This window comes from Vanessa tameamea, chromosome 18 (assembly GCF_037043105.1).
Source record: "Vanessa tameamea isolate UH-Manoa-2023 chromosome 18, ilVanTame1 primary haplotype, whole genome shotgun sequence".
Classification (NCBI taxonomy): domain Eukaryota; kingdom Metazoa; phylum Arthropoda; class Insecta; order Lepidoptera; family Nymphalidae; genus Vanessa; species Vanessa tameamea.
This window is the reverse complement of record NC_087326.1, coordinates 6,858,546-6,871,723: the sequence shown is the minus strand read 5'-3', so window position 1 is coordinate 6,871,723 and position 13,178 is coordinate 6,858,546. Positions and strand designations below refer to the sequence as shown.

At 30.6% G+C, this 13,178-nt stretch overlaps 2 protein-coding genes across 2 annotated transcripts in view; both read right to left on the bottom strand.

Annotated features, from left to right (window-relative positions):
* LOC113397091 (peroxisomal multifunctional enzyme type 2) overlaps window positions 1–13,178 on the bottom strand; it is a 58,367-nt gene that overhangs the window by 34,784 nt on the left and 10,405 nt on the right. The window lies entirely within an intron of this gene.
* On the bottom strand, window positions 1,645–12,070 carry LOC113397110 (farnesyl pyrophosphate synthase-like). The gene is made up of 7 exons (XM_026635264.2): window positions 11,947–12,070; window positions 11,703–11,861; window positions 10,547–10,709; window positions 8,489–8,629; window positions 5,341–5,544; window positions 2,798–3,037; window positions 1,645–2,048 (listed from the first exon to the last, which is right to left on the bottom strand). The coding sequence occupies exons 2-7, from the start codon at window positions 11,756–11,758 to the stop codon at window positions 1,707–1,709; spliced, it is 1,146 nt and encodes a 381-aa protein (XP_026491049.2). The 5' UTR covers window positions 11,759–11,861; window positions 11,947–12,070; the 3' UTR covers window positions 1,645–1,706.

Genomic DNA, 13,178 nt, shown 5'->3' with positions numbered 1-13,178 from the left:
CCCGTTTCTGATAACAAAGTTATACGATTTACATTTAAATAATATTAAACTTCAAACATCCGATAGGTTTATCGTTTAATATATTCCATATCAAAATATACTGTTTATTTTTTAAATGCATTTTTTTTTGTAATTTTTTTTAAAATCTATAAATAATATTTTAAATCTATATTAATATTTATTCATCCTTCTGTACTTAAAACATAACATTATCCGTAAACCCCCAATCCCTCTCTAGGGTAGAATACAAAACTGCGTTCATAATTTAATTGAACATTTTGTATAACAGCAATATTTTGATAGAGACGAGGATGGTGACGGCGTTAACGATTATGATGGTAACGGATACGGTGATGATGGTAACGGTGACAGCTATGATAATAACGATGTTCATGTTAAAATGACGCGCTTACGATTGTGAAGACGACGGTGAGCGATCGAAATTGTTGTCTTTATATTTTAATCTATTAACCTTGATGATAAATACAATTCCGTACAAATTTTCCAATACTTTTTTTTATCTATCTATGATTCAAGTACTACATACTATTTGTATCAATACAATCATATTGAAGGATTTGATAATTTGAGGGATTATTTGCACATAACTTTTGATTTGATATAGTTTTCTAATGATTTAATCGATACGAATCAAACAATAAAAATCAAACAGTCAGTCTTTGAGTCACATTAAAAACATAAATAAGAAACAAATATTGATAAATAGAACAATACAATTCTATACAAAATTGTATATTTGTTTTTAAACCCGTTAATAAACTAAATACATAATACCCAACACACATCTATACATATAAACCATTACATTTCGCTTAAGGAATGGTAGAGCTATTTTGTAAGAAAAAATTCGAAACTCACTGCGGAACACGATCGCAAAATGTCCAAAACTGGGGATACTTTAATTACCAGCCTATTCCAACCACAAGAGGAGTAACAACAAATGAACATTTGATAACCAATTGACGCAATATTATTGCCGAGAGCTTGAATTATCTATGATATATTCATTATGGATTCACGAAAGATGGCGTTTTTGAATGTCGACGAAGTTGTGATCTTTGGAAGTATATACTAAGTGCATATAAGTTAAATAGTGTGATATTATAAATAACAATATATTCATCAAGAACTATTTTAGTGTATAATATAGCTGAGCGAATCCTATGGCATACGTAAATCTAAGGTTTGTTTAACTTTATTGGAATAGGCTATTTGTAAACTGAGATTCTGGATACGTTTTTTATGATAGAATCTACATTTCGAAAATTTAAGTGGATAATGATGTTTCACTAACTAATCTTTGCTTAAATATTTTTAAAAAAAGAATATCTGACGTCAATTTGAGAATGTACCATCATTTATAATAAGACCATTTGAATTTCGAACACACATTTTATGACGACTTTAATAAAAGGAGTACGAATATTAAAATCAAATAATGAGGAAGACGTATTATTGCTAATATCGTTGGCGCTTTTCGACGAGACTATATTATAGATTGGACTTGAACCATAACGTCGAATATTATGGTAAGTATTATGGTCCAATAAAATATTTCATTTGTTACTCATTACCCTTAATACATTGTAATGTTGTCGAATATATCAACAATTGAATCATAAATTTAAAATTAATAAAAAATACTTATTATCGTTAAATAACTCCTATGTACATAAGATCGATATTTAATTTTTCCTGTCATATATCATGTCGAGTAACTTTAAGAACAGATCTGGCGACATGGATGTTTCAGTGGGTAGTTGCCGGACGCGCTGTACTACCGAGTTGTAGCGATCCCTTTCCTCCTTCTGGTATATCGCGGGTAGTTCCAATTCCTCGTATAATCTCTTGATCCGTTCAATGTGCGCTGGTTCTGGGCTACCATAGCAAGCTGTGAATACTTTCATCTGTTTCGAATTACACCTTTCCAATGCTTGTACAGCGAGCCAGGAACACTTGCCTTCTTGGATATCAGTGCCCACTTTGCCAGTCACTTTTTCAACTCCGAAAGTATCTATAAAATCGTCCTGTGAAAAAGTACATATTTATTTGTAAAAACTTTTCTCAAACACCTTTACAATAATTCTAGGATATTAATTTGCTACCCTTCATAAACTTTTTTTAAGGTTTCTCACAATTCATTCGTGAAAGAAAAGAAAAAGATTATATATTGATAGAATATCGACAAAAACAAACTTCAACTCCGAATCTAAATCATAAACAAAACATTAGCATTAATGTTTATGTCACAATTACATTCATTGTTTATAAATAAGCGATCCATACATTTTTTTTCATTTTAATAGTAAATACGTACATATATTTTTTAAATACCTAATAATAGGATATAATAGAATATATTTGTATTATCAGTAATTAATAAAAATTAAATTTAAAATTTTTATTATAAAAAAAGTTTGTTTTTTATTTATGGAATTTTTTTGATAAAGCAGCGCGAGTCTTCAATTATTCTGCCAATGTCGAAATGAAATAGCCATTTTGTCTTTTTTTTGATAATTCAAATACATATATCGAGTGGCGGCAGCTAGTTTGACTAACATGTGACTTTTTCAATCTTATCTTCCATGTTAGACAAATAGCTAATTTTCGTGCTAAAAATTTGAATTGACATTTATCACCGAAATATTTTTTGTTTTCGTTAATATTTATCTCCCGCCGTTTCTTTGGGAGCATAACACTAAACTGTTATTAATATAAGAAACATATAAATAAAGATTTAAACATAAAATAATTTGTCTACGAATAAAGTTCTCACCTGCATTTGAAATAAGTGTCCAATTTCTAAACATATCTCCTCAGCAATTTTATGGGTCTTCATATCAGTATTGTTAGCCAAGAGCAGTCCCAGGGACACCGGTAGTTTGTAGGTGTAGTACGCGGTCTTGTATTTAACGATAGAACTGTATCTCTCTAACGTAAACAGACTGTAATCGTTCTTGTTGCGATGTGCCATCGTGTAGTCCAAATGTTGGCCCATGGATGTGTACAACAACGCCTTCGAATAAATATTAAAATCAATTACAACAACGTTAATATTCCACTGCTGGGCAGTGGATTATGATTTTTGAATTTAGAACTTGCACATTAGTGTTACATGTGTAGTGGGTACAAGTATATTATATAATGTTTATACATTCTATAAAATTTATTGTCTATTTATTTATTGATTCGGAACATCTAACATAAGTAACTGTATTTATAATATATTAACTTTACTTGAAAAAACATAAAAACAAATTTAATTACATTTCTAATAATATTATGTTACAACAAGATAATAGCAGTTTGCTAGTTTGTTTAATTCTAAGTTCAGATTTAAAAAAAAATGTAGAATATAAATAACTTAAAACAAAAAGTCGCAGACTCGGTCGCAGCACCTAACAGGTTAACTATAAAAAGAAAGTAGAGTAAAAGCTATAACTTTACGACCCATCCGATGTGATTTTACTCTATTAAGTAAACCCTTTACTTCCCACGAGACCTCTGACTTACACGTATATTGGTTTTTATTACAGCGGGGCCGTAAATTAAATTAACCTCGTTCTTTTTATCTTAAAACGCAAATATATTTTATGATACCGAAATATATGCATAGTACCTACTTATACGTTATATTAATACTCGTATGAATACTTAAAGTGAAATTAGAATGGAAAATAGCATTTATTTTACGGCATAATTTTGGTTGCTATTTATATAGTTTAGAATTAATCATAAAAGTAAAATTTGATAGAAAGGAGATATTGCTTGCAGACAGGATTTTTTTTTCTTTATAGATAGGCGGACGAGCATATGGGCCACCTGATGGTAAGTGGTCACCACCGCCCATAGACAAAGGCGCTGTAAGAAATATTAACCATTCCTTACATCACCTATGCGCCACCAACATTGGGAACTAAGATGTTATGTCCCTTGTGCCTTTGATTACACTGGCTCACTCACTCTTCAAACCGGAACACAACAATACTAAGTACTGCTGTTTGTCGGAAGAATATCTGATGAGGCTTGCACGCCACCAAGTTAATTATTTGTCGCCTACTACAACTTTCCTTCTTTGTATTCTATATTTAGGCCAGGCCAAAATAAATGTAATTATAAGTAAGTTCAACATTATGAATATTTTGGTAACCATCATATATTTAATCTGAAAATAATTTTATAGCAAAGAAAATACTTCAGCGATTTACCAAAAAGTATTTAATGTGTAATTTTTATACTGAAATAAATGCAAGTGTGTTATATGAACGTATAATATATATGGTAAATATATAATCAATATATATTAACCTATACTCTATTCCAACCATAAGAGGAAAAAAATAAACAACATTTGACGGAAAATAGACGCGACATCATTGGTTGAGATAATCACTATGGATTTACGAAAAATGGCGGTCTGAACGTCGACGAAACTGTCATTTGAATTTTGGAAGTAAAATTAAAGTGGAAATAAGTAGTTAAGTGTAATAGTGTTGTTTTATAAATAAAGATATATTAATCATAAACCCTTAGTAGTGCACAGTATAGCTGAGTTATTAGCAAATCGCATTTAATACGTAAATCTAAGGTTTGTTTATCTTTTTTCCTACTTCCATTGGAATAGGCTATAAGTAGATACGATTACCACCGACTTCACATTATTTAGATACGTTATATACATACAAGATGCTTTTAGATCAAAGGTTAGCATCAAGTTGGCTGTTATTCCGCCGTTTAACATCGATGGGTATTGCGTTTCGGGTTTGAAAGGTGAGTGACCATGTATTTAATCGTTTGTTCATCGTCTCACGCACACTAAGACATATTGTAAGCACGAACATTAAAAAATAATGAACGGCAATAATTTATCGTGGAGGTGCGCGCTTTCATGAACCAATAGATTTATATGATCATGCAGACAATTCAGTGGTCTACTATACTAATATCAATTTAAAAAAAATTAAATGACTGTCTCATTGGTCAAGTCTCAAGTCACTAGATTTAAGCTGCAGATCCCGAGATATTGAGCTCAAAAACGGAGGTTAAGCCGATAAAAAATTAAGTATTTTAAGCCGTTGATAGTTGTTGTTAGTATTTGGAAGTGTTTATAATCCCTCGCCTTCCGAAAACACGTAAATCAGTTGATCCTGCGCCTGAACTCTTTCCGGTCGTGTTGGACTCCCATCAGATTATGAGTGTACCGGAAGAAAGAATGCACCTGTGTTTAAGTACACTTGTGCATTATAACATGTGCTGGGCAGTCGGCTAGTCTCGTTTAGTCAGTCAGGAGGACATTATTATAATTATAAAGTTACTTACCTCGTTAAACTGGTCCACAATGTGTTTGTAATGCGGCAGATTCTCGCAGTAAAGTTTCAGTATTTCATATATAGATGAATGAATTAATATTGAGTCGTTAATGGCTCCGAGGCCGATGTTCGGCAGGCGGTACCAGCACGGGACCCCACGGCGCTTCGTGGAACCGTCCATGATGTCGTCCATCACCAAGAAGTAAGCGTGTAACTGGGATAAAAAAAGAAATTAATTAATACCCCTAGATTCTTGACGGTTCTTCTCGGAAGAATCTACTAGGCGGTGGTAGCTTTACAATTAATTGTACACTGTAATATGACGATTCAAAAGTGCTTTTATAAGCCTACTTGAATAAAGAATCTTTTGATTTTTATACTCATAATCATAATACATATAATTTAGTCTCTGTATCGCTAATCTTGAAAACTACAAGTCCGAGTTTATTTTATATAGCGTGTATAGTGCCCCCACCCAATTTTGTTATAAAAGGCCGGACGCCCGCCAGCTATCGGACCTCCTCAGTTTTGAATAAATCAGAGAAAAATATTTCCTGAGTTTAATTTCATACCTTCGAGGATGGACAGAAATCCATACCCTGACATTCGTGACGTCAGCAGTGCTGACGTCATGTTTTTAAATACAACCTGGAACAAGCTACCACGTCATATACGTATATCTTAATGCTAACGATAAGCCACTAGGAACAAGACATTCATTGTCATTTATCTAATTTATGTATTCACAATATGTACGTACATGTATGTTATTGGTAAGTATAACTGTATTCAAGAAACGAGTCGTTTTCTTACGGATGGTAGGATTATCTACGAGGCGAAAATCAAAATTCTTAAACGTTTCGTAGTACGTAGTCGTCGTACGTAATGCAAAAATATATACATAGATCAAAATAATAAAATATTTTATTAGTATTGGTAATATATTTTATTAATTTGATGTTGAAAGTCTTTAAAGTGAGAAAAACACTTCTATGTGCCTGCAGACCATGGCATTGGTCTTTCCGAAAAAGCCTAATTATAATAAATAATAAATTCGCTTTAGAGTTTATACTCACGGCTTAAATTTTAAATATACGATTAAATAATCAAGAATAAAAAAATAATATTTCTAATAGAAATCAAAACATAAGTCGTACAACATAAATAGATTATTCTATAAATAATTGGCCTTTGAATAAACAAAAGACTGTCGACTTCTCTACATTGTATACCTAAGAATTTATTAAATGCACATGTATTTTTATTTAATTTCGTGCCAGTTCCATATTTATCAAGCAATGTAATATTTGTAAATTATTAAAGTTTAATAAAAATATTTATGAATATTTTTGAGAGGGCAGAAAACCAAGTAGGTACTTAGCTCTTTGTCTAAACAAGTCTCCATTCCCTCCATCGTTATTTCTGGGACAAAGTGCAAACAAGAATATTATTGCTGCGTTCCGGTATGAAGAGTGACAACTTAAATTACACAGCTGAGTATTGGTCACAGACAAATATTATATATATGTATGTATTGCGTCGATAATTTATTAAATCGTACAATTGTTAATGTTATTTATAAGATAAATATTAATGGAAAGTAAAAAAAAATCTGATGACGTTATTATCATGGGATGTTAGCCAAATACGCAGGAGATAAGAGCACTAACGTCAGGTTAAATACAAATTAACTATCATAAATACAGAATATGTAGGCGGAGGGCCAAATGGGCCTCCATGGGTATGGTATGGTAAGCAGCCACTATCGCCCATAAACATTGGTGCTGTAAGAAAAACCACATTGCTTATATCGCATTGCGCCATAAACTTTGGGAGCTAAGATGTTATGTCTCTTGTGTCTGTTGTTGTCTTGTGTCGTTGGCGGTATAATATATGATGGTACCCAGACGGGCTTGCACAAAGACCTACTTCTACACCTAAGATAACAAGAGAGTTAGCAATTCTACGATATTCGTAAACATTTCTTGGAAGTTGGGGACCTTCCTTTAGTTCTAGTTGTAGTTTAAAGTCGATAGCTTACAGGATTATTTTTTTAATATTTTTAAAGGCACCATAGAAGTAAGTTGAACCTAGCAAAAAGCTCTCGGATATATAACTCAGATGTTTGAGCATGACCCGAGATCCATAAACAAAGACAGCAGTCTGTGGAAAAAGCCCATTCTTTGAGCGCTCAACGAAAGAGGATGAACAGATCGTTATTGAAGGTTCGTTATATAGTAGTAGTAGTTAGGTTACTAGGAAACATGTATGCTTAGTACGAGTCATTTAAACCAAAATTTTAATCGCCTTATAAAGAAAAAGGAGGGTAGCAATTTTTTACCTCAGATCTCCTTTATGAACCGATTTGATTTTTTTATTTTTACAAGATTTTTGTTTAAATTTACATTATGTTTACTAAACCTACACATAAGCAACTATAGAATAAATATTGACCATAAGCAAACTAAGATATTGTATAATATATTTACATAGAATGTTGCCATAGAACATAGATGTACATAGCTTTGTCTCTCTCTGTTTTGCAGTCCTTGATTACACGTACTGTTAGGAATATAACAAATAGAAAAAGGTATAAAATTATCAAATCTCAATGTGTTTGACTTCTATGTTTAATATTTTCTTTATCGAAACGAGATAGTATTATTTCTATATGTAATCTCAAATATAATGATACAAAGTCTTCACTAACACCTGTAATCAAAGTAATTTATTTACAAGTACAACTTCTTCGGTCGTGATGAGTGTAAAGTTTAAAAGTCTTGTTGTTAATGTGTTGCTTTGAAACAGTATGGTTGAGTATGTTCAAAACCTCCTCAAAAATAGTGAGGAGGCACAACAGTGAGACTTTTACAGGCTGTTATTTTACTGTAATCTATGTTCCTAAGGGAAGTGTAATGGACCACCTGATGATAACCGGTCATATGTCCATAGACGTTAGTGTTGTATAAAATATTAACCATACCTTACATTATCAATGCGCCACCAATCTTGAGACCTAAGATGTTATTTCTCTTGTGCCTGTAGTTACACTGGCTCACTCCCCTTCAAACCGGAAAACACAATACTAAGTATTGCTGTTTGGTCTTATTTTATTTATCTTATGGCTGGTAGTTTAATAGTTAAGATTTAATAGTCACCATTTCGACGCACCATCCTACGACGCGGCTGACTTTGAGAGATTCTTCTGTGATATTATCTGGGTGCTCTAGAGTTTCATATGCGAGTGTTGTGGTCAATCCTCGAGTTTTCTTGCCGCCGTGTAGATTATATTCTAGAACCTAAAATTTTATTTGATTTTGAGTAATATGATTCTAATATTTTTTCTACCGGGTACATAAGACAATGTTTATTTTATTTTTTTAATTATCTGTTTTAGATATAATAATATAATCTTTAATATAAAATTGAGAAATATATTCTTTGTGCGTCAATCACATGGAAACTATTGAACGTATATGAGACTATGACCAAACGAATCAGAATCGTCCGTAGATGGTTATAGGCTAATTCCGTTGATACCCCTCCCATTTTTGTCCAGCGAAGCGGGCGGGTAATTAAAAAAGTAAACAGCAACAGTAAGTAGACAGCAGTTTACTTTCATTTCAAATATAAAATATAAGACTTTGTTCGACTCCTTGTGTATATGATAAATGAATAAATTTAAATGAGATATTCGTTAATAATTGTATTTTTCAAAGTGAGCAATAAAAAATCACTAGAAGCCGTTCCAAAATAGACCTGGCCAGTGGACTATGTCTTGACATTTGAGCCGTTAACGGAAGGTCCATCCTGAAGATGTTGCCTATGAGATTTTCACATTCAGGATGAGGTAACTAGGCCGGAGAGTATTTACGCTGGGATTTCAAGGACGTTACTAGTTTTAGTAGCGTTTCCGCTACAATAACAAAGTAGATGCGAAGTGTGCTTAAAAAGGATTTAACATCGTTATAACTAAACAACTAAAAAAAATAGAAAAGGGCCTAAATTAATCCATTTTTATGGTGTTTCTACGAAGGTTGTTACGGCGTTATCAACAATTACCTTATTCCATAGTTTTCAGGACGTGCATACGATGCCTAATCTATCTGGTAAGGTACATCTAAGTGAATTGTATTTGCGGGCTTGTACAATCAACTTTGTTGCCAGGCTCTCTCAAAAAACACCAAAGTGCATTTTAAAGTGGTCGGCGATCGATGTGTAAGTTGTTATGATCGATGATTTGAATATAAGACAGTGAGTTTGCTTCGATGCGAAAGAATCTTGTCAGTAATCTACTTTGCTATAGGCAAACACAGGGGTCGCATTATAAGACGCGCGTATATCGTTGTTCCGAATAAATACGATGTATGGGAGAATTCAGAAAATATGGAAACGCTTTATTTAAGCTCAATCATTGGTTTATTCAAATTACTTAATATTTTTTCTATAAATGGGATATAAAACCTTCTGGATTTGTGCAAAACAAAATGGACGTTCAACGAGGATCATATCATATCATATGAATAGTATTTTAGGTGATGATAAAATATATAGCAAACATCTACTGGATTAAATTCTAATATAAATTAACATGACGCATTGAATGTCTAATAGAGAGGCTGTATCTGTGTCAGGGGGCCAGTTTCTATTTGATGAACAACACCTTAGCTTTCGGTATGCGGTATTTTGAAGGCTTTGCTTAAATCTATGAAATATGGATATTACTAGTATATGATACATTATTTAAGAACATAGACGACATTTATATGGTTTTTTTTTTTTTATTATTAATCTTTATATCTATGTAATAAAACAGTAAGCTGTTGTAAACTGAGCTGCATGTGGTCAGTGAATATTTTTAGAGCTCTTTCATTTCTATTAAGATTATCAGAATAGTCTTAATTGTAAAATATATTATTTTTGTCAGTATGACATTTACGCATGAATACAGGTAGTCTTGATCCACACAAAGAATAGGAAAGGAAAAAAAACTGGTCAAAAATCATACCCAAGTTATAAAGTTGGTAATTTATAACATTGTTATACTTCTTTTACTAGCTTACTTTTTGGTTAGCAGGTAGTAGTAGTAACCTAATTATGTTTTAGTATATTTTTATTATTACATGTATAATACCATTTTTTTTGTCGTTAAACCAAGAAGTACTATTAGTGATTAATAGTAAATCTTATAATAAGTAATATAATTAAATTCATACCTGTTTTGTCCAGTTCGCAACTTCAGGCATATTTGTGAATCTTGTGTTTTTTAACATTGTTTCCATAATGTTCGGTAATAGGTCCTGGAATGTTTCCTTTTCTCTTTGCAACTCTGATATGGAGGCATTTGTTGACATTTTAAGAAAGTTCTGTTGTTGTACACTATAAATAAAATTAGCCTTAATTATTTAGATTCAGTTAACAAAATCAAGCATAATTTATCTTATAATTTAAATAAATAAAAGTATAATTTAAAGTCATCAGGGCTCTCAGTTAGTAGTAGAACACAGCAAAAAGAAATGTCCATTAAAAAAATATTTAACAGTTGAAGTTTTTAAGATTGACTTTAAAAGTTTTTGATTAATTTTTTTAAAATGACAAGCTACTGATAATATTTTATAAAGATATGGTAGATATGTTATATATTTAAACCATATTTATGGTAGGCAGATCTAAGTATCCATTGTATTTGTATTTTGTAATGGCAGCATACACCAGATCTGATCTGGTTTCATCTGATTGGTTTAACATGAGGGTATCATTTAACATAGCATCATATTTAAAGGCGAATGACTATTATAAGTATTATTGAATATAACAATAAACCTCTTTATTTAAAGATTAAGATTGAAGATTAAAGATAACATTCCTTACAACACAAGTTGAACTTCCTTTAAAGGTACAATACTGAATAGAATTGACTCTAACATAACAATGAATTTTAATGTTCTATTTTTAAATAAGTATTCAAGTGTAAATTTGAAATATTTGCATTATTATCTGATTTCTGATTTTTTCTTTGAGCACAGATACTTATCTCAAAGTTTGTTACATGTGGTTATAAAAAAAAGAATATGAAATGTTAGTAAAAAGCTGAATAAAATATTAATGATTCCTGTCTCCTAGATCATTTGCTGGTTTAAATTGAATATTTATTGATAACATAATTTATTGTTAAATAATAATACAAATTACCTTCACTTAAACAAATAAAATGAAACATATAGATATTCATTATTTATATACATCATAAAATATTATTAATATTTAATTTAGTAAATAAATTGATAAAATAAGAAATAGAAAAAAAATATATATATTGTGTTAGTATGATGTTACTTTTTTCACATAAAATTAAAATTGTATGATACTAACCTGATACTTTTTAAGCCTAAACGGCTACTTCTACTTAATATTCTAAAAATCGACATCTCTAATTTTTTTGTTTTTAATTTAGGCTACGCGCCAACAACTTTCTCTGAATATATTCTAATGACACGTTTAAAAGGAGGTTTTCAATGAATATTTTCTACTCTGTAAAATAATATTATTGTTAATTACACACAACACTATACTAATACAGAAGTTAAACTGTTAAATAATTAAATTTGAAAAATACCATCACGTAAATAGCGAAACACCATTAATAAATGACTATTATTGACTATAAATATTATAACTTTTAACTGCAGTGTAGACAACTGGAACAACTGAACTAGACTGACACTTGACAGTGAGTGACGTCTACGTCTGACATTTCTGCAGACTTTATGGTTTTTTACTTATTGCAGAACTGCCAACAAATATATATTTTTTAACAAAAGTAAAGCTTCTTTTCACATATAATTTATCAATAAACGAGTTTGTCACGTTTGGTTAAGTATATCAATTTAACCCGCTTCTTTTAAATAAAACAGACATTAATCCTTTTATTTGTGCTGGCAATAAGGCACTCTTTATTTCGTTTCCGTTAATTGATCAGTATGTTTAAGATTCATTTCAGAATCAATAAAACTTTAAAGAAAAACATAATAGATAACATTTCAATACAATTAGTAATTAGCATTAAAAATCAACAAAATATTAATCAATAAATAATTATTAGTATTTTAAAACATATTATACTTTTATTATTGATAAGAATATATCAAATTAGTAAAATTTCTTAGTAAGGTTTCTTTATTTAGATAAAGGTATCTGTCGTTTATCTCCAAATCTAAAAATTATTAAGTGTTATTTAAGGGCCTCAAGTAAAGACAAATTGAAATTATGAAAATACCGATGAATGAAATTGATGGCAGTAGATGGTAGATGAAACAATAGTAAGCCGATTGAGTAGATTAATATTAAAGAGAATGTGCGGCATCTAATGTGATAAATGGAAACAACTTAATAAAATGTAGTGATTCTATTTTCTTAAGAAACTTTTATTGAGTTTATATTTTGTTATTTTATATTTCAACATAGCACATATAATGTAAGATTTATTAAAATTTTCTACAAACTAAATATTTTTCTAATTAGTAAAAGTATTTCAGCACTACGTTCTTATTTTCTTTTCATATGAAATGGTGATTCTACTTATTGGTATGCACGGTCCCAATAATAATCAAGGCTTCATAATATCAGTAATAAGTCTTTCTTACTTTAGTAAATAAAAAAATAAACGCTAATTAAATTTTTGCACATATTTTTGCAAAATTAAGGGGTTTTATGCTAGATTAATCGTTTTAACTCAATTTTTAAATGAATTGTGAGTCAAATATTTATTAGTGGCTTAAATTGGAGAGAATGGCGAATATACTCGTTTTTAATAAAATAAATAAGATTTGTTTAAATGAATAAATTTTA

Excerpts from the sequence above, each read along its gene's own strand:
- LOC113397110 (XM_026635264.2), bottom strand. The coding sequence starts at position 11,758 with ATGTCGATTTTTAGAATATTAAGTAGAAGTAGCCGTTTAGGCTTAAAA. Across the intron at positions 10,710-11,702 it reads TTAGGCTTAAAAAGTATCAG|TGTACAACAACAGAACTTTC; the intron begins GTTAGTATCATA and ends TTTTATTTATAG. Across the intron at positions 2,049-2,797 it reads GACACTTATTTCAAATGCAG|GACGATTTTATAGATACTTT; the intron begins GTGAGAACTTTA and ends ACTTTTTCACAG.